Source organism: Suricata suricatta, chromosome 5 (genome assembly GCF_006229205.1).
Source record: "Suricata suricatta isolate VVHF042 chromosome 5, meerkat_22Aug2017_6uvM2_HiC, whole genome shotgun sequence".
Lineage (NCBI taxonomy): Eukaryota > Metazoa > Chordata > Mammalia > Carnivora > Herpestidae > Suricata > Suricata suricatta.
The window spans coordinates 92088306-92111693 of NC_043704.1; the positions used below are offsets into that span (position 1 = coordinate 92088306).

At 35.4% G+C, this 23388-nt stretch overlaps 1 protein-coding gene across 2 annotated transcripts in view; it reads left to right on the top strand.

The window, feature by feature from the left end:
- SPATA16 (spermatogenesis associated 16) overlaps positions 1-23388 on the top strand; it is a 224994-nt gene that overhangs the window by 154084 nt on the left and 47522 nt on the right. For both annotated transcript variants that reach the window (XM_029939862.1, XM_029939861.1), the window contains exon 6: positions 17744-17891. In XM_029939862.1, the coding sequence (XP_029795722.1) occupies positions 17744-17891 (148 nt within the window). The remainder of the gene's footprint in view (positions 1-17743; positions 17892-23388) is intronic.

Here is a 23388-nt window from a genome sequence, read left to right on the forward strand (position 1 = left end):
TCAGAGCTAGAGAGGGTTGGAAATAACTTGTCACAACTGTACTTACATGCATGCCTCTGCAACCCGATACCCCATCTCCTATTATCAGCCACTTTCATTTTCTCGAACACCTTGGACCTTATCACAATTCTGAACTCATTAACAAAATGGAAATTCCCTAATCAGGCTGAGAATTAGCTCCTTTGAAGCAGTGACCACTATGTATTTATACATTACTCCTAAACTATTAATTTTATTTCAAGAAGATTTTTTACAGTAAACCGAAGTCCACCTCCTAAGCCACTTGCCCCTTAGATCCACAGCTAGATTTAATAGCATCAGGGAACAAACAAGACTCCCTCTTCTTCCATTCCTATTTCCCCTTCTTTGGTTTCTCACCTTCACTTTCTGCCATGCTGTCAGCCACATGGATGATCTGGTGTGGCGCTTGATCTCTTGCAGTGTGAGTCACAGAGCCAACCCTGGTGTGGTGTGCGCTGCTTAGCAAAATGGAGTGAGAAAAGATGATAACAGCTAATTTCGCTGCAGAAGTCCCACAAAACAAGTATAAAGGAGCCCCCACTGAACAAGGACAAGCTGTCTGATCAACCCATTCTCCCCCTTAATTGTTCCTTTTCAAAGTGCTTTCTTTCTTTTGTGAATCACAAACCCCTCTGAGAATCTGATTCAATTTATGAACATCCACCTAGAAATAGTACTCATAAACCTATACACACAAAAAATAGGCTTACTATTTATCTCATTACATTGGAAATTGATCTACACATAGAATACTGAGAATTATAGTTTTTTCACTCTTATGAAAAGGTTATGCAGTTTTCCTGGAATAAGAAATTAAAATATAATACAATACCTCATCAATGTCAATATTCACTCTAATGGCAATAAGAGGTACAACTCTGATTCATAGAGTCTCTATTAGCAGATGGAATCAGAGTTCCTGCAGCTCACAAGATCTCATGTGGATAGGCAGGCATCAAGGATGACCAAAATTCATATTACATCGTTTCCTTTGTCTTCAAGTCAATAAGATTATCTTTGTTAAGTCTATATCATCAAAGTTATCTATGTCAGCAAACTGTTTCCATTTCAAAGCCATCTGAACAAAAATGACCTTCATTAGAGTGAAAGCCATTTTCCAAGTGTCTGTTGATTTTTGTCCCTAGAGACTCTCAAGGCTGTGTCAGTCTCACCTCCAGGATTATAAAAATTGTATTGTTTTTTTACTCCAACCACCTCATTTACAGTGGCAGCTTGACCAAAAAAAATCTCATGGTTTTTCAGCAGCATTTCTAATAGTAAATTCAGCATTTTGAACCAAAAGATTTGCTTCATATATGTGACTAAGATATCAGCCATTATAAAGCTAGTCCTGGAATGAACTCACTATCAATCTGTTCTAAGGAGTTTTCCTTTCTCTTAAGAAATTTTCAAGAATTAATCAAACTAAATCACTTCTAAATTTTGTCTCTGGATTGCCAACAAACTTCTCTATTAAGAAAGAGCTTCATGGTGTGTTCTTGTGTCTTGACAAAGATCTACTGAAAAGGCACTGATGTGAGCTCTTGGCTCTAAGAAAGTTGAAGACTTTCACAGCAATTCAAAGACCTCTTTTGGGATTGTTGAGGGGCTGTTGACACAAGAACAGGCCCCTGTAGAAAGCCTGACATGCGGAGCATCTTTCCACAGTGAAGCAACGAAGGCTGAGGCAGTGCCAACTTCACAGATCCTCCATCTGTGCAGAGAATGCCAAGACATCCCATCCAATTCAACTTGTACTTGGCATGGAACGTTCACCATCTTAAAGATATCAATGGCCTAAATGGTTTCCAAAGAGCTCACCAACAAGAAATTTTTCTTTGGTGAAGTTAGTCTACTCTCAAGGGATAAAATTCAGGAGCTGGCTGTGTTGAGAGACAAAAGATTTTCCCCAGCTATATGCTTGAGGAAGATGGTGCACAATCTGTGGGCCCTTCCCTGTCTTTCAGGGTTTCACAGACCACAGGTTAAGTCCCTTTTGTACTCCTCTTTGCAACAGCTCTTTTTCTTCTTGGTATTGGGCCTAGCAGGAGACATTTACTGCTTCCAACACTCAAAGCAAAAAATAGCACCCAGAATGTTAGTGTCATATAGTTCCTCCTGAAACTGCACTACAGTCATTCAAGCCCAAAACTTTTCCAATCCAGTGTGTGCAGACTACTCTTCAATTAGTGGATACTTTTCTGGGTGCCTGGATGGTTCAGTTGGTTAATCATTGGACTCCTGATTTCAGCTCAGGTCATAATCTCATGGTTCATGGGATTGAGCCCTATGCCAGACTCTGTCCTGATAGCAGGGGCTAGCTTGGGATTCTCTCCTTTCCTTTCTCTCTGCCAGCTCGGGCTTATGTGTCCTCTCTCTCTTTCTCAACATAAATAAGTAAACATTGAAAAAATAGTGGATACTTTCTTCTTTACTTTCAAATTGTATTTGTCATTCATACTCATTCAGGAAATATTTATTGAGTGCTTACTAGTGATTGTATATTAGGCAATATGCTACATTTTGGAAAAAAGACCGTGAACAAAATAGACATTGTCCTGCCCTCAAAAAGCATGTATTCTAGCACAAAAATTTAACAAGAAAAACACCTGGTACTTAAATTAGACACCACTTCTTCCTAATCTGTTTTTCTTCCATAGTTCATTGAGAAAGCTATTCAATATATATTTGTTAAATTCAGTCAACCAAGTTAAATATTATTTGACATTAAGCTCAAACCAATAGTGTCAAGAATATTTTGGAATAATTTCTTTAATAATAATTAAATTTAATTATTTAATTAATTTAATATAAATTAAAATTAATAATTTTTGCTATTAAAAATCCAGTGCTTATTGATTTCAACAAGTATTGCTGTGTGTGTGTGTGAGTGTGTGTGTGTGTGTGTGTGTGTGTGTGTTTTAAGTTCACAAATGTGGACAACTTTTGTGCTTTAGTTGAGATTGAGATTTATCAGAGTATTTAGAGAAGGTTGCAGATTTCCAATAGTCTGTTATCTCATTGGTTTCTGTGCTCATGGATGTCTCCATGCACATCCTACGGTCCTATTCGCTTCTTCCTTCAAACATAACAATCAAGAAAGACAGCAGCAAACTAATGAATTTTTCTGCACTAACCAGTGATGATACAGAATAACTTAGCACTGAGTGCGACTTGATCCCTTATGCCAATAATGAAGACTAACTTTTTTTACTCCAATTCATTGTTTTTCTTCTTGATATTGCAAAATTATCCCAATATTAGTCATTTACATGATACAGATTTATGGTACCTCAACCTCAGAGTAAAAATAAAATCTTCAACATGAAGTTACAGGCAAATTAAGGTCAAAGAACCAGAATTTTTTATTATCTTTAAGAAAACACCTACATATTCTGGAGAAGAAAAATGTGTTCTAAAGATTTGCTTCCATGTGAAAAATGTTGCCACAGAAAAGAACAAAATAAAAATGCCATATGAGCATTTATCCTAATGGCCTTTGTTTATAGTCTATTTATTTATTTATTTATTTGGCCCCATCAGGCATACAGTTTATAAAATATTTGGACAAGGATGTCTGAAAGCAATCCAAGCCTTATGATATTTAGATTATATATAATTTAACAAACACCAAACTCACTTACCTAAAAATATTTTTTCTGTCAACTGCCATGTGTCATGCTGAAATTCCCATCATTTGGCATTGAGTCTCTAGTCATCCCCAGGTCATATGCAGCAGAAATTTTATCTGTAAATGTTTAACTCATCAATGGGTGACTCTTGAACACAATTGTGAGAATTACGTTGAGACTTCTTAGTCCCTTTGGAAATACAAAAGCAGAATCCTGAGGGAAAAGATGGAAGAAAAGAAGAGCTCTGACAAGGAAAAATGGCAGAATGTCCTGAAATACAGAGAATATAGGTTGGAGAGAAAGACCCTTTGAAAGCAATGGACATATGTGCTTAACCCTGTGAAGGAAAAAAAGTAAAATAGACACTATAGAGCAATAGAAAGAAGTCAGGCCTAAGATTCACAAGTTGTAATTTTCAGTTCCAGTGCTAGGATTTAATTTTGGATAAGTCACTTCATTTCCATATTAGTCAGCTATTGCTATGATACTGCTATGTAACAAATCACTCTCAAATTCAGTGGTTTCTCATAATAGTAAGTAGGTCGGCTTATCAGTCATGATTTGACTGATCTAGGCTAGTCCTGGCTGGACTTGTCTAGCCTAAGCTCCAAGCTGCAGAGAGGCCCAAGAATGATCCACATGCAATGGCTTTCTGAGGTCTGTTTATCTTATGGCAAAATGCAGAATTCTGAGAAAGCAAAACTATATAAGCACATATCAATCCTCTGTTCATACTGTGCTTGTTAGCATCCCATTAGCCAGAGCAAGCCATATATGGTTATTCTGTTCCCTGCCAAACCATGACAAACGAGATATTGTTACAGAGATGGGGGAAATTGAGACCAGCAACTCAGTCTGCTGTACCACAACTGCTCTGGATTTTAATTTCTGCCACTGTATGATAACGAAGTTGGCCTAGGTCAGTGGTTCTCAAACACTGGTCTAGTGACCAACTGAATCAGAATCACTTGGGAAAATAATTACAATATTAGATTCCCAGAATTGGGTGAGGTTCTAAAAACTCTGTCTGCATCCACCCAGCTAAGTGATTCTGATGCACAACCCTGAGTTAGATGGTCTGTACAGCCATTTGTAATTTGATAATGTTCTAAGTTCGTGAACAACTTTGCCTACCAAAGCATTTATCTACAGCATTCCCAGGTGAAAAGGCAGAGTGTCAGAGTACCCACACAGGTGATGCCATGTACCTGACAATGCAACTGATACAACCCATTAGCTCATATTCTCCCCTGGGTCTTCCCACTGTGTAGACGCCTCTAGAAAATTAAGCAGCCTGTTCTTCCTGTTTTTAAATGTTAACTGCTCTCCCCTTCTCACCATGATATAAGTCAGGTTTTCCTGCCCTCCCTCTGTCCCAAATCAAATCCTTTGCTGCTTCAGGAATCTTTCCTACATTCAGTTTTACATCTAAACAATGGGCATTGCAATCATTTTTAGTCACTTGCTTAAAAAGAGATTTCTCCATTAAGTTAGGCAATATTAAAATCCTCATTTTGTGAATTCTCATATTTTTTGGTTAGAAGATGGGCTAAAGAGGAAGTGACCAAATTGAGATGAGGGGTAATAGAGAGGTTCCTTTCCTGGGTCTTGGAAAAAGATAAATGTAGAAATGAAGTTTTCATCTAATTATTCATTCCTGTTTATATATTCTTTAATGATATGTTTCCATGGTTACCAGCGTTGTTAAATGCTGCCTGTGTTTCACTTTGCTTTGATGCTATTTGAGGTAGTACGCCAGTAGGAGAGGTTCACTTTTAAATGAAAGATGTAACTGAGGCATGTATTTGATCTAAGGTTGAGTGTTCCTAGGAAGAAGAGGGTGACCATGACATTATTTTCTGTTTGTATGGTGTAGTGTAGTTCCTCCCTTGATGTTCCGTGAGCATCCCAGGCATTAGGAAGGAAGAAAGGAAGGAAACAAGGGAGGGAGGGAGGGAGAGAGGGACGGATGGAAGAAAGAATGTGAACCATATTCACATATTGAAGTCATGTGTACATTTCAATACCATTATATATATTTAGTGACATTTATTTGGCCAGATTGTCAAGTAGGTGAAGTTGCTTTCTATGTGCCCCATCCGTCTCTTCTCCTCACGCTGTTCCTGCCCCTCACTCCACCTATACATGCCAAGAGTCAAAGCCTCCTTTCAAAAATGTGTCATATATTCAATTACCTCACCTTAGTGTGAATTTTAGTCAGAGTGCCACCTTTTCAGAGGTTGTCTGCTTTTGAAACCCTAATTGCCACCAGGAAGTAAACAGCTTTATCCCAAGCTAAAACAATGTCAGGCATCCAGATCATATAAGAATTTGGGGGCAGTGCCTAAGAATGAGCCCTGCAGGGAGACAGCATATTTCACTTGTACGTCAGCCCTCTATCTGCAAGTTGATAATTCAATCTCATTAGAAAACAGTAGTGTTGGGCACCTGGGTGGCTCAGTCAGTTGAGTGTCTGACTTCAGTTCAGGTCCTGATCTTACAGCTCATGGGTTTGAGCCCTGGGTCGGGCTCTGTGCTGACAGCTCAGAGCCTGGAGGCTGCTTCTGATTCTGTGTCTCCCTCTCTCTCTGCCCCTCCCCTGCTCATCATCTGTCCATCTCTCAAAAATAAATAAATGTTTAAAAAAATTTAAAAAGAAAACAAACTATTTAAAAAAAAAGAAAACGGTGGTGTCATATCTAGCAAGAAAATTAATCTTCGGCCACTCCTAAGAAATATTTACTTAGTACTTGTTTTCAGAAATATATATAAAATATATATGTACATATATATTAAATATATATTATATGGTACATAATATTATATTACATAAAAATATATATTAATGTTATCAGTTTGGTTCATAGAAATATCAGTAGGTTATTGAGGAAACTCACACCATTTAAATAAAGTCAGCTTTTCCTTTTCTTTTTTTTCCCCCTCCTAAAAAGCTTTTTGGGTTTCTGACAGTTCTTAACAGAAAAGAAAAGTAACCTCTAAATTTCTTTTCATTTTCTTTCATTTGAGAATGATATGGGTTTCATAGATTTAAGGCAGTTTGGGCCTTCTTTTACTTGAACAAATTTAGGGGAAGCTATTTGAGTCCCAGGTGTCCTATGCTAGTCTACTAGATTGCCATGAGGTTATTTTGTTTACATAAAGACTTCGCCTTCCAGTTTAAATTTGCAAACATGTTGATTCCGTCTTTCCTTTTGTTTGCATCTAAAAATCAAAACTTCTTATGATCCAAACCAAATTTAGAGGTTTTTATAGTTATCTTTTATATTTCCCATAGATTTTTATGGGTTATTGATTTACAAGCTTGCAGAGAAATTGAGGTCACTTTTTTTAGCAGTTGGAGATGCAGAATAACTATTCCATGAAATGATGAAAATTTTTAAGCTGTGTGCACCCAAGTATAAGATAACCTGTAAAGCTCAAAGCTTTTAATGTTTTTATTTATATTCAGCCATCTTCTTGATGGCATTGCACACCAATTAAAAATGAATTCTCCTCTTTTCTTGAATTCATACGATTCTATTTTCCTCACTAATTTTTGAAGCCTGTGTACTCTACCTCTACTATAGTTCCTGGTTGAATCATTTCCCTTTTCATTTTTTTCTCATCTTTTCTAATATCCCCTCTTCCAGATAATGAGGCCTCAGCATTTTAAATGTCAATCTTCAACATGATTTGCTTTTTTTAGGATCATAAAGTAACTGTTAAACTGACCTATTTTTTATCCAAGAGAGCATAGGTGCTCTTTTATACAGGGCAGTCCAGACCAGGGGTCAACAGCATATGAGGGACAATAACTCCCAGAAAACCTTGGAAGGACTATTTCAAGCCCAAACCTAAAGAGATAGAAAACACCAAAATTACTATGACACGTCTTCATTTTATTTATTCTTCATCAGGTGGGGGTTGGCCTAATTTAACATTTATGTATAAGGCACAGATAAAACTGGAGACTGGACACATAACTTGGAAGTATAGTGGCAGGTCTATTAACAATTGTACTTCATTTCGTTTCACCTAATATGACTTGAAATTGTAGTTTGCTGTTGTCATAAAGTGTGTGTATGTGTGTGTGTGTGTGTGTGTGTGTGTGTGTGTACACATTTGACGGGTCCATCACATTTCTCACAGATGCAATTATGCCCCTTCTGAGACCTCTTGATGAAGAGAAGTTACATATAGAAGGATGCCTGCTCCATAATAGCATCTTCTTACAGCTTAACTCCTAAAAAATAAAATCCTCCAGGAGGAGTCACGGCCTGGAAAAGATTAATCACAGACAAATGAGAGAAATAAGAACAAAGAAGAAGAGAGAGGTATCTGGTTGCTGAAACTTGTGAGAGGAAAAGAATTATGAGGATAGAGAAGTAAACCAATGACAAATTTTGAGCAATAGACTGTAGCACTATAAATACATTTTTCTACATACACAGTCCCTTTCAGTAGATCTTAGACAGATCATCATTCTCCCTGGTCTGTATGCCCCAGGGCCATGGAGCTACTAGCTTCCAAGATGAACAGTTTCCTCAGTGGAAGGCTCTATTAAAAGATTTTTCCTCCTGCTAAGGATTCCACTCATGCCCACCTAAGCTTTATGGAAATTATAAACCTCATTTGTGAGTCTGGACACCATAAATGACTTAGAGCAAGAGGCTCTGACTGAACTAGAATTCAGTCACAAAGTAGCCACGTGAATTCCTGCATATTATATAATATAAAGACTGAGTTTTCCTGACCTTTAAAATGGGAAAATAATGCCTGTTTTCCAGTGTTGGCTTGACAAGTAAAGAGAATAATTTATCTGTAGTACTTAGCCAATGCCCGAGAACACTCATTTAATTGATAAAGGAATTTGACAGATTTGTCAGTGAATTAAATGAAGTCTACTAGGCCGAATACCATAGCAGGTTGCTCTCTGATGACAGGAACTTAGTCCCGGAAACTTATCGTCTTCTCTCCAAATTAAGCATGTTTGGATTCTTTCAACTTCTCCAGTAAACAGTATTTCAAGGGCATCCTACACTTTTCCACTCCAAGTCATCTTGCTTAGTACCTAAGAGATAAAACAAAAGAAGTACAAGTTTGGAAACAGGTCACCAGGTTCTTATCCCAACTCTGCCATTAGTCAGCTCTGTGCACCAGCAAGCCATACCCCAATCTGAAACCACTAGTCAAGAAATGCAATCAGAGAACAATATATAGTTAGGAAAAAGAATACCTACCTTCATATAATTAAACTAAGTATAGAGAAGAAATGCACAATGACAAAAAAGGGTCCCAAACTGTGTTGACATTTACCACTGAACACAGAGGCTAACGCCCACTAGTAATACCCATTTGTGCTTATGAAATAATTACAGGTAATGTAGCTATTTATTCCTTTGATACCTTTAGGTGATTCATTTCAAATCATCAAGAATAAAAGCTCTGTGGCATCCTAAGGAGTCTGGAGGCTGCTGAAACCCACACTTGTAACTCTTGAGTTTCTATCAGCTGATTTTTCTTTAATGTGCAAGCAGAAAATGATTCAGGGTCTTTAGAATGAATGTACTTTAAATTCTATTTATAAATTATATGTACTTTACCATTAAATAAGCTAGACCAACTCAAGCACATTGTAATTTAAGTTCCCCTATCAAGAAGTCTTTAATTTAATTTTTGTACATGTTTCTCTTTGAGACAGGCATTCTAATTGACAGCATTCCTTAAATGCATTCCTAATGAGGGGCTGATGGGCAAAACAGTCTTATTGTGGCCAGAAGGTGTGCAGGATCAATATTTTGTTTTTTGTTAGGGTTATTGTTGTGAAGAGGATCTTGACCTGGTTTGGGTTTGAAGTGGTGATTCTCTGTTAGAGTTAGAATCAAGTTTTGATGTCTTTGAAGACAAGAATAAGATAGTCATGGGAAAAGAAAGTAAAACTTGATCTTGTAATTCTACAAATTTGCATCCTAACTAGAAAGATGAAAAGTCACTTAATATAAGAGAAAGCATTGGTTTAGGAGACTTGCACTCTTGTCCTGCTTCCTTCTCCAATTTTGTGACCTGAATTAAGTCACCAGAACTCAGCAAGACTCAGTTACCTTGGTTATAAAAAGTTGAGTGATTATAAAATAATATCTTAGATTATTTTCATCTCTTTAGTTCTATGCTAAAGCAACTTGGAAATAAAATTTTGTTATCAAATATGATTAAAAGTTAATACAGAATAAATTTTAGTCATTCAATGCTGCAGTTATTCAGAATCATATACAATCAAAACCTTAACTCTAAGACTAACCAGACTAGATGGTGGGCAACAGTGTACACATACACACTCACACACACACACACACACACACACACACACACACACACACATACACTAAGTGGATATATATACATATATATGATATCATATATACATATTCTAAAATTCTATAGAACTCACATACACTGCAAAACTAAATTAAATGCTTTAGAATTTTAAATGATATTTATTATGGCTGTTTTTAAATAGGATATATTGCAAAGTAGAGAATTCACAACAGCTGTATAAAAATTTGCTTCTCTCACTATAAGTAACCTGTTCAGACAATCTTTGGTCATTTCTAGATACTGCAAATAAGAATTTAAATATCTTGATTTAAGCTACATAAAGACATAACTTTCACATCACTGGACTGATAAATGTAATGACAAAGCTGCCAAATATTTCCTTATATTAGAAAAATACAGAACTTACAGTGAAGGTTGTTCAATAAAAGAACTCTCATAAATCCAAGGTAATATTTCAACATGAAAATGTTGATCATCAAGGCGGGGACAAACAATAAATTATTCCATACCATTATATTAATAAAATCATCATAAAAATGTCAATCTTGGCTATTAGATAAGTGATACAGTGAATAGGTTTATAGGGAAATCTCAAGGTAAGATATTTTGCTCTTTAGGAAAATTTGTTAAGTTAATCCTAAATTTCAAGAAAATTGAAATATTTTAAATTGAACCCACATATATCCAAAGGGATTAAATTTGAAAATTATTGCCCACAAAATTTTATTTTTCCATTTTCTAGAAAATTCCAGTCATCATTCAAAATTAAATCATTATTAATGTGATAACAAAGAATCATATTAGCCACTAAAACCTAAAGATTCCCATCTCAATCATTTATAGCTTGCAAGTAGAGCACTGCTTCCTTTGAGTCTAATGTGAACTCTGAAAATATTACAATCATACTATTCATTCGCTAGTAGTACCTACTTAAGTAGACTTTATGAGAATTAAAAGAAATAGGATGTAAAACATGTACCACACTGCTAAATGAAAAGTTATTTTCTCTCTTTAAACACTACATTTTTTGTTTACTTTTTAACTAATACATAAATACATAAAAAACAGTTATGAAAGAGATTATTTTTTGTGAATTAGTGTAGACTAACTGCTACAACAAACAATTCCAATATTTCAGTAACAAAACAATAAAAGTCAATTTCTCACTCACTGCTGTAGTTTCTGGGTATTCCTGATTGGTTCTCCTAAAATCAGCAATAATGAAACCCATAGTTTTTCCACATATCCTGGTTCTGGGAGTACTCCATGTCCTGGGAGTCCTTCCTCTACAGGAAGCTGATAGAGAAAGAAAATGGAGGATCACACCAGGCAGAGTTTTATGGGCTATGACAAGGAAAAGTATCACTCCCACTTACATACTACTTATCCTCCCAGAGCCACGTGGCTATACTTAACTGCGAGGGGGTCTGAAAAATGCCTAACCATGTGCCCAGGATGCTATACATATATATGTTCTAAAAATCTGTAGCACTCACATATATCACAAAACTACAGTAAATGATTTAGAATTTAAATTGATGTTTAATATGACTGTTTTTAAACAAGAGAGTCCCAGGAGGTAAAAACCATAATTTTTTAAGAGAAAGTGAAATATAATATTTGAGACCCTAATTCTAAATTCTATAAAATTAAAAAGATGTTCATCCTAGAAAAGTCACTTAAGCCTCTTCAAGTCACTTAATTTATCTCCAATTCAATGAATTAGGCTGGAAAATTCCCAAGGTTCCTTCCAAATCTAATCTTGTAAGTAAAGCAATTTACTGCAATTATGGTCAACCCTGATATTGGAAGCATTAAAGGAATAATTTGATAATAATCTATAATAATTTGATCACATTTTCTAATTAGAACTGACAAGATTTCTACTACTGAACTACCATCACTGGACACATAGTTAAAAGGTTGCAATTTGTCGAAATCCTCCAGCAAAAAGATGGGAAATTTTTCATAATCCCATCATCCTGAAAATGTTTATAGTTTCTGCCAGATTTATACTAGGCACCCTGAGTGCTCTTAAAAATTTACCAAGAAGAATCAATTCTCTTGAGTTTAGAGGAAGTGAATTGTGTTTCTTTTGTGCTAGTCTTCTTTTCTCTCTACTTTGATGGCTTTTCCTTTACTCTTGATGAAGTATCTCTCTTTCCCAGTCTCCCCCATCGTCTCCCTTGTTATAAAATTATCCTGAGTAAATTGATTTCTGACGTAGGAAATGTCTTTTTTTGCTTAGCTAAAGAACAAGGAGAAATTATTATAAATTACTGTTTGTAGAGGAAATGAGCTGCCCACATACACTCTTGATTTATATAACTATAAGCTTTAAAACTCAACAAATGTGAGGATAACAATAGAGAGTTATTAGAAGCCCCAAATGTAAACACCTAATTTCAAAGCTTTTTTTGTGTGGGTAGCACCGGAGAAAGCATAATTAACAGCAACGTACACCTAACAACCAGGGCATGTGAACTGACTGTTTTCTCCATTTTTTGTACACGTGCAATATTTATTGACCAGAGAAACTCACACATTGGGAAAGAATAACTCAGCTGCAGAAACTTTTTGTCCAATTACAAACTATCATTTAACACAGACCTTTACATTTAGGATAGATTACTTCCTAAAGTTTTTATTTAAATTCCAGTTAATATGACAGTGTAATAGTTTCAAGTGTAAAATATAGTGATCAACAATTCCATTCATCACCAGGTGCTCACCACAACAAGTGCACTACTTAATCCCCATCACCTGTTTAACCCATCCACCCCCCCCCCACCCCACCGCCCACCTCCCTAGGTAACCGTCAATTTGTTCTCTATAGTTAAGAGTCTGATTCTTGGTTTGCCTTTTTCTTTTTTTTTCCCCTTTGATTCTTTGTTTTGTTTCTTAAAATCCACATATGAGTGAGATGTCTTTCTCTGGCTGACTTATTTCACTTAGTATTATACTCTCCAGGTCCATCCATGTTGCTGCAAATGGCAAGATTTCATTCTTTTTTATGATTGAATAATATTCCATATATATACATAAACAATATTCCAATATTGTAAAATATTGGAGATATGTGTATGTGTATGTGTGTACATGTGTGCACACATGCATGCTACCTCTTCTCTATCCGTTCATCAATAAATGAACACTGAGCTGTTTACATAATTTGACTATTATAGATAATGCTGCCATAAACACCAGGGTGCACTTGCCCCTTTGATTCAATATATTTGCATTCTTTGTGTAAATACCTAGTGCGATTAATGGATCATAGGGTAGTTCTACTGTTTTCTGTAGTGGCTGCACAAGTTTGCTTTCCTACTGACAGTGTAAGAGGGTTCCCCTTCCCCCACATGCTCACCACTACCTGTTGTTTCTTGTGTTGTTGATTTTGGCCTTTCTGACAAGTATGAGGTGGTATCTCATAGTAGTTTTGGTTTACAGTTCCCTGATGATGAATGATGTTGAGCATCTTTTCATGTGTCTCTTGGCCATTTGTATATCTTCTTGGGAAAATTGTCTATTCATGTCTTCTGTCCATTTTTAATTGGATTACTTGTTTTTTTGGTATTGAGTTTTATACATTCTTTTATATATTTTGGATACTAACCCTTTATAGGATGTATCATTTGCAAATAACTTCTCCCATTCCATAGGTTGCCTGTTAGTTATATTGATTGTTTCCCTCACTGTGCAGAGGCTTTTTATTTTGATGTAGTTCTAATAGTTTATTTTTGCTTTTGTTTCCCTTGCCTCAAAAAAGTTGCTACAGCCGATGTCAGAGAGATACCTGCCTGTGCTCTCTTGAAGGATTTTTATGGTTTCAGGTCTCACATTTAGATCGTTAATCCCGGTTGAATTTATTTTTGTGTATGGTGAAAGAGAATGGCCCAGTTTCTCTCTTTTGCATGTTACTGTACAGTTTTCCCAACGTCATTTGTTGAAGAGACAGTCTTTCCCATTGGATATTATTTCCTGCTTTGTCAAAGATTAATTGATCATATAGTTGTGAGTTTATTTATAGGTTTTCTATTCCATTGATCTGTGTGTTTATTTTTGTGCCAGTACCATACTGTTTTAATTACTACAGCTTTGTACTATAAATTGAATTCTGGAATTGTGATGCCTCCAGCTTTGCTTTGCTTTGCTTTTTCAAAATTGCTTTGGCTATTCAGGGTCTTTTTTGGTTCCATAAAATTTTAGGATTGTTTGATCTAGCTCTGTGAAGAATGCTGTTGATATTTTGGCAGGGGTTTCTTTAAATGTGTAGATTGCATTGGGTAGTATAGACATTTCAATAATATTTGTTCTTCTGATCCATGAGCATGGAATGTCTTCCTTTTTTTGTGTCATCTTCAGTTTCTCTCATCAGTGTTTATAATTTCCAGATACAGGAATACAGGATACACCTCTTTGTTTAGGTTTATTTTTCAATGTCTTATTATTTTTGGTGCAATTGTAACTGGGCTTGATTTCTTAATTTCTCTTTCTGCTGCTTCATTATTGGGGTATAGAAATGCAACAGATTTCTTGGTACTTTTTACAGCTTGGACTTTTTACAGCTGAAATTCCTCACCTGGTCTCTTCCTCTACTTATTTTCAAAATCAAGGAAAATCTTTGATGATAAAAAATAGTTTACAATCTATATTTTAGTACTGTAACTATCACAAAATATTCTAGTGTTTAAAAAGCCTTAAAGTATAATTTTTCAATTTGCTGATATTAGACTTTTCATGAAAGAGTCTAATGATGGAAGGCAAGCCCACCCTAAATTATTAAATTATTACCATCACAAAATGAAAACCTGGTATTTTGGTGTCTAACCCAAACAGTAAAAAAAATTCCCTCTATTTTAGTAAAGCTAAATTTTTTTCAAGATTATTTCACTGACTCATTCAATAATGTACCGGAAATGTTATATATATATATATATATATATATATTTATTCAAATGTTATATATAAACACATATATACACATATAAGAGTGTGTGTGTATATATATTTATTAGACTATTTAATATACTAATAATATAATACTCTATATAATATATACTCTATTCCTTTACAAAAGTAATGTGAGACAGATTCAAAGCCTCAAGATAATCTATCTCTAGAAGGACAAAAAACATTAATACATTAAAACACAAAATGGTGTGTTAGGACCTGATGAAAGGGTAACCTGTATTCTCATTTCTACTCTATGTTACAGTATTTCTTTTTGGGGTTATAATAATGTGTTTTGAGAAAACATCTCTATGGAAAATTCAATTATTATTCCCATATACACACTTTGCTCTCTCACCCACCTCCTCACACACCTTCAAAATAGAGAGCAGACACCACAAAAAGACCCCATATCTCCTGGCTCTGATTAGCAAGAGAGGGAGGCTGTGCCCAGCACATACCCTCCTTAGTGGAGAGCCCTCTGAAAACCTAAATGCAATTCGTTGAGCATTAAGCCAAGAGTACAGTGCCTTAAATGAACAGATCAAGCTGCCACACAAAACCCACACTTCTGCCACTTGCAAAAAAGCTGGTATAGGCTCTTGGGCACGAGTCTTGCTGTCCCTGCTGTGAGATGGCTTAGCAAAGTTAGCCTGCCAGCAGTCACTTCAGCTGCCAGTAGATGGAAAAGAAATGGGATGAAGAGAGTGTTTTCTTCTATCTTGGCCTTACTAAGATAGTGTTAATGTGTCTCTGGAAGCAAACTAAAGAATTAAATACCTTTGTTAATTTTTTGAGCCAGAATTTAAAGCAAAATATTCTTCACCAAGATATTTAGAGAAAAGCTATTTGGAAGTTAGGAACTATTATGGGATCAATCGTGTCCCCCCAAAATTCATATTCTGAAGTCCTAGCCTGGTACTGCAGATTGTCATTGTATTGGAAATAAGTATTTAAAGTGGTAATTAAGTTCAGGTGAGGTCTTTAGGTGGGTCTTAATCCAACATGACTGGTGTCCTTATAAGAAAAAGAGATTTGGATACAGACATCACAGAGAAAAAAAACCCTTGTAAAGACACAAGAAGCTACACAGCCATCTGCATGTCAAGGAGAGAGGCCTAAGAAGAAAGCAACCTTGCAGACACCTTGACCTCAGACTTCTAGCCTCTGGAACTATGAGAAAATATATTTCCATCATTTAAGGCACACAGTCTGTGATACTTCATTATGGCAACTCTGGCAAGCTAATACAGGAACAGTTTACAAAAGGTAGAAAAGTCAGATCATGACCTTAGAACTAAGGTCTAAAACAGCTTCCTTCTTCACTGAAGCTGGTACCTAAACACCATATTTGAGTTCTTAATCCATATCTCTGAAGTCCAGACCCGCTGGCAGCATTACCCTTGTTAGCCTTCCAAAGTTGGCATCCAGGACTCAGCACCCAGATCCTGCTGCACATTCATAATCCATTGCTACCTCTGCTGATGCTAACTCTGGGTTTGGAATCACAGTTGTGTTCTTTGTCCCCGTGCCAGTCCCTCAGACCTGCAAGGGGCAATGGAGGAGACAATGTAAGTTCTTTCATTCAACCATTCAGAAATTTGCCCCACAACAAATTTAAAATGTAAATTAGAAAGTTTACATAATTTTCTGAGACTCTCAGAGAAAGGAGGACCCTTTGCACCCAGAAAATTTTTACAAAGCTGCTCTGTTTTACACAATGTGATGATCAGGGAGGCGTATTTGAAGTCAATGAGAAATGGAATAGGTGGTGAACAAGTTAAATTAGGTTTCTCAGTTTAAAATCAATTCCTTATTGCTCTTAATACTAATCAGAAACTTCTTTACAAAGTGCTATGCGAGTAATAATATAAATTGCTGTTCGTTAAATGGTTTTTTCTTTGTTGGACAGTCCAAATCTATTCTTTTTCCTTAAGATTGTTGGCACTCTTAGTTGTCACTGAAAAAACTTATCCCTATAAATAAATATGGATTTTTATAATATGGTTTTGTGCTATTTTCAGAAAAATGAGATAACTGTAGACGTTCCCACTTTTTATCCAATGTTCAACCCTCATTAGAAGGAAAAGTTGTAGGAAAGGAATACATTCCTTTTAAAACTTCACATAACTTTCCTTTTGGTCTGTTTCAAATAGTAATGGATCTAGTTAAAACAGGAAGCTTGGGGTGATGGCAGGCTTTATCAAGAACGGTACATGAGCAAAGAATATTTAAAGAAATTCTTAAATAGCCAAATCCATCTCAAGTGGCTCTTGTGATCTGGAAGGAAGAGAAACTTTGGTGAAAGCCAAAGAAAGGTCTTTCTTACTCCAAAAGGCTTTCCCAGGTATTGGAAAGAGAAAAAAAAAATGTACTTTGTTGTGTTATTTATAGAAAATACTTCAATCTAGATATTTGAATTAGTTTTTTAAAGTACAAAGTGCTCATTAATGTCTGTTCAAGAATATGATAATTATATTAGGCTTAAGAATTTGGTTTTTTAAATCAAGTAAAACAATGACACCTTGGAAAATATAATTTTTATTTTTATCTAAAGCAAGCTCAGTGTAGAGGTGCCTGTTTACAAACTTACGTCATTTAATTGGTTTTCTTAATATGAAATAGTATTTCCAGAACTAATTAAAATTTTATTCTAATGAATATTCAAGACCAAAATATGTTATCTTGCCAGTACACTACATAGATTTTTAAATCATCCATAAAGGTAATTATATTTTTTTACATTCTTAAAAAGTCATATATTGTTATTGATGCCAAACGGGCTGTTTGTTTTCTCTCAGGCCATGATTGAAGAAGCCGTCACCAGAGCGGACTCTTTCTCAGTTATGTATACACCATGTGCAACAAAAATCAGAGCTGATAAAATAGAAAAAGTAAGAGAGGTTTTCACAAAAACTCATCCTGCATATGTGGAATATATCTACACAGGTAATATTCAAGTTGTCAGATGATAGTTTATTTCCATTAATAAAATATAGGGCCATTTCTGCTCTATTTGTTTATTGTTTCAGTTTTAGGAGTACATTGCTGTTGGTGGTGGGTTTTTTAAATTTTATTGTATATATTTTTTAATCATGATAACTGTACTTTTTAATCCCTATCACCTACATCCCCCATTCTCCCACTGACCTCCTTTCTGGCAACCATCAGTTTGTTCTCTATAGTTAATAGTCTGTTCTTGGTTTGCCTCTCTCTTTTTTTCCCCTTTGCTCATTTGTCTTGTTTCTTCTATTTCACATGAGTGAAATCATATGATATTTGTCTTTCTCTGGCTTATTCCACTTAGCATAATACTCTCTAGCTCCATCCATGTCATTGCAAATGACAACGTGAGTGTTGCAACATACATATATGTATATGTATGAGTGTGATATATATATATGTGTGTGACATATATGTGATATATATGTGATATATACTACTTCTTCTTTATTCATTCATCAATCAGCAAACACTTGGGCTATTTCCATAATTTGGCTATTGTACTAAAGGTGCTATAAACATCAGGGTGCATGTATCCCTTTGTAAGTACCCAGTAGTGCTATTGCTGGGTCATAGTGTAGTTCTATTTTCAATTTTTTGAGGAATCTTAATACTGTTTTCCAGAGTAGCTGCACCAGTTTGCATTCCCACCAACAGTGCAAGAGGGTTCCCTTTATCCACATCCTTGCCAACGCTTGTTGTTTCTTCAGTTATTTATTTTAACCATTCTGACAAGTCTGAGGTGATACCTCATTGTAGTTTGGATTTGCATTTCCCCCTGATGATAAGTGATGTTGAGCATCTTTTCATGTGTCTGTTACCCACTTGGATGTCTTCTTTGGAAAAATGTCTATTCATGTCTTCTGTTCAGTTTTTAACTGGATTATTTGTTTTTGGGTGTTGAGTTTAAGAAGTTCTTTATGGATTTCAGATCAGATATATCATTTGCAAATACCGTCTTCCATTCCATTGGTTGCCTTTTAGTTATGTTGATTGTTTCCTTCACTGTGCAGAAACTTTTTATCTTGACGAATAGTTTGTCTTTGCTTTTGTTTCCCTTGATCAGGAGATATGCCTAGAAGGCAGTTGCTACAGTTAATTTCAAATAGATTACTGCCCACATTCTTCTCTAGGATTTTTCTGTTTTCCTGTCTCACATTTAGGTTGTTCATCCATTTTGAGTTTATTTTTGTGTATTGTGTAACAAAGGAGTTTGGTTTCATTCTTTTGGATGTTGTTGCCCAGTTTCTTCAACACCATTTGATGAAGTGACAGTTTTTTATCCCCACTGGATATTCTTTCCTGCTTAGTTGAATTTGCTTAATTAATTTAACCATATAGTTGTGGGTTCATTTCTGGGTTATCTGTTCTGTTCGAATGTTCTTTGTGTCTCTTTTAATGCAAGTACCATATTCTTTTGAACACTACACCTTTGTAATATAAGTTGAAGGCTGGAATTGTGATGCTTCCAGCTTTGCTTTTCTTTTTCAAGTTTACTTTGGCTATTTGGGGCCTTTTGTGGTTCCATACAAATTTCAGGATTGCTTACTCTACTTCTGTCAAGAAGGATTGCATTAAATGTGTAGATTGGTTTGAGTAGTATAGACATTTTAACAATATTTTGTTCTTCCAAACCAGGAGCATGAAATGTCTATTTCCTTGTGTCATCTTGAATTTCTTTCATCAGTGTTTTATAATTTTCAGAGTACAGATCTTTCACCTCTTTAGTTAGGTTTATTCCTAGGTATCTTATTGGTCTTGGTGTTATAAATAGGTATCTTGTTTTTGTTGTAACTTTAAACTATAAATATAAACTATAACTATAAATAGAATGTTTTCTTTTTTAAATTTCTTTTTGCTGCTTCATTATTGGTACATCGAAATACAACAGATTTCTCTATGTTGATTTTGTATCCTGTGGATTTACTGAATTCATTTATTAATTCTAGCAGATTTCTGGTGGAGTCTTTTGGGTTTTCTATATAGAGTATCATGTCATCTGCAACTAATGAAAGTTTTACTTCTTCTGTGCTTTCCGTGCTGATTTGGATGCCTTTTATTTCTTTTTGTTTTCTGATTGCTGTGTCCAGGACTTCCAGTACTGTTGTTGAACAACAGTGGTGAGAATGGACATCCCTGTCTTCTTCTTGACCATATAGGGGGATTAAAAAAAACCTCTCAGTTTCCTCCATAGAGGAAGATATTAGCTGTGGGTTTTTCATATATGGCCTTTATTATGTTGAGGTGTGTTCCCCTCTAACCTGCTCTGCTGAGGGTTTATCATGAATGAGTGTTGTACTTTGTCAAATGCCTTTCCTGCATCTATTGAAATGATTATACGGTTATTATTCTTTATTAATTTAGGGTATCACATTGATTGATGTGTGAATATTGAACCACCATTGCAACCCAGGAATAAATCCCACTTGATTGTGGTGAATGATTTTTTTAATGTACTATTGGATTGGATTTGCTGATATTTTGTTGAGAACTTTTGTATCTATGTTCATCCGGGATATTGGCCTGTAGTTGTCGTTTTTAGTGGAGTCTTTATCTGATTTTGGTTTCTGGATAATGTTGATCTCATAGAATGAATTTGCAAGGTTTTTTTTTTTTTTCCTTTTCTATTTTTTGTAATAGTTTAAGAAGGGAAGGCATTAACTTTTCTTTAAATGATTGGTAGAATTTGCCTAGGAAGCCATCTGGCCCTGTACTTTTGTTTGTTGGAAGTTTTCTGTTTACTGATTTAATTTTTTTGCGGGCTATCAGTCTGTCCTGATTTTCTATTTCTTCCTGTTTCAAAAGTGGTGCTAGCCACTCCTTTGTTCCAGAGAGGTGACTCTGTGACCTCTGCTTCTCAGAGACTTGCTCTAAGAAGAATGAATAATCTCCCAGCCCCCCCAGCCCCATTTTGCTCCAAGCATTCTAAAGATTGCTATATCCATGCAGTCTGTCCCTGGGTTATTTGGCTGCCTTCTCTCCAGGAGCAGGGCAGTAACCCCAGGCTCTATTCCAGCCAAGCCCACTGACCTTTAAAACTCCAAGCTTTAAGCCCCACTGGTTCCAGAACTCACAAAATTCAGTCCCTCTACTTTTCCAAGTCAATGGCTTTGTGGAAATGTTCTCTTAGTGTGCTCCATTCTGTGCCCTTCGCTTTCTTGCCCTTCTCTGCCACCATGGCTCCCTCCCCTACATACCACCCATGATTCATTTCTCTTTTAAATTACATCTTCATACTTCCTACTTTTTTCAGTGGGGCCTCTTCTCTCTCTTTAGTTGTAGAGTTTGTTATGTTGGTTTTCAGGTCAATTTCTGGGGTATTTCAGATGATTTGACAGTTATCTAGCTGTGTTCTCGGCAGGAGACAAGCCTAAGTAAGGACTTCCCATTCCACTGCTTTTTCTTTTTCCAAATATCTGTAATGTTTTAAGCCCATATCACTTATGAACATTTTAATTATCCTCAAAATTGTGTATATAACACCTTAAATATTGTATTTTCATAGAAGGTTTCAAATTGTCTATTTTATTGAGTATGTGTTGGGTTCAAAATGTTTCTTAAAAAATAATGTCCTCTGCATATATAGAGTTTGTTGGTCATAATAAATACCATTGAAAATAATCTGAATTTATTATTGGTGGTGGGATCGAAATAAAATACAAATCTAATATATTTTGAGACTCAGGGAGGACTTAAAGCAATTTACTTAGATTTAACGATGAGAAAACTGATTTAAAGGGAAGTTAAATGTCTTGTGGAACTCACAAATAGTAATTGATGAAGCAGAGATTCTAATCCCTGCCTTTAGTTGTTTTGTTTTCTTATATTTTGCCCCAAAGTTCATTTAAATGTACATTGTTTACTTTCCAAGTATTTGGAGAGATTTGCTAGATATCTTACTATTAATGATTTCTGATATAATAATTATATTAACCATATTCCATTGTGGTTAGGGAACAAGCTCTGACAGACTTCACATTTAAAAATTTTACTGAGTCTTATTTTTATCTCTAGTAATGTTTCTTTTCTTAAGTTCTACCTTGTCTGATATTAACCTAGCCAAGCCTGACCTAAAAACAAGTTTTTATGTTTACAGTATAAGTAGGTCATTTTTCTCTCTTTTATTTTCAACCTATATCTTTCTTTGTAGATAGCATATAATTGAATCTTGTGATTTAATCCAGACTGGCAATCTCTACCTTTTGATTGGAAAGTTTAGTTAATGTACATTTATTTTTTTTTATGTTTTTTAATTTATTTTTGAGAGACAGAGAGAGACAGTGTGAGCAGGGGAAAGGCAGAGAGATAGGGAGACACAGAATCAGACACAGGCTTCCGGGCTCTGAGCTAGCTGTCAGCACAGAGCCCGACAAGGGGCTCGAACCCACAAGCCATGGAAGCATGACCTGAGCCGAAGCTGGACACTTAACCGACTGAGCCACCCACGTGCCCCTATTTAATGTACATTTAATGTAATTACTAATATAGTTTGGTCCAACTCCACCATCTTGCTATTATCTTTTAGTATTCTATACATTATCTGTTCCTCTCTTTCACCTTTCAGACTTGTATTAAATCTGTAGTGTATAATTTTAAGTCCATTATTGGCTTTCTAGCTATACTTTTTCTATCTTTTAATGGTTATTGTAGAGATTATAACATGCATCCTTAACACAGACTACTTAGAGTTAATATTGTACTCTGCTATGTAGGAGTCTTAGTAGTAAAATGACATTTGTGCTCCCTCCCACAGGCCTTTGTGGTATTGTAGTCAAATATTTCCCATCAAAATATGTAATCTTATTATTTATAGTTTTTCTTTCATCAGTTTAAAGTCAGTCTCCTTGTATTTTGGCCTCTATTATTTCCAATTAAAAGTCATCTATGACTTGTATCATTGTTCTATAGTATGTAATGTATTGTTTTCCTTTGGCTGCCTTTAATATTTTCTCCCCATGTTGGATTTTCAAGAGTTTATGATGTTCTGAGATGTGGTTCTTTTTGTTTTTATCCTGGTTGGGGCTAACTGAATATTCCTATTTTTTCATAAATTTCAAATTTTTAAATAATTACTTTACTGTCCTATTCCCTCTTTCCTTTCCCATTGAGACTTGAATTACATGTATGCTAGATTTCCTGCTATCGTTCCTGAGGACGGGTCACTGAAGTATCGGTTAATTTTTTTAAATCTCTTTTCTCTTTGTTCTTCATATTGGGTAATTTCTATAATTTGTCCTTAATCTTCAGTCTCCAAATGAATGATAAGTGCAATCAGTGCATTTCAAAATTTCAGATACTTTATTAATCTGTGTGAAAATATCCATTTAGTTATTTTCCTAGTTTTTATTTTTCTGTTAAGATTCTCATCTCTTCAGTTATTATTATCACTTTATCTCAAGGGCCTTGGCCCTATTTTTAATAGCTTCTTTAAAATCTTTCTCTA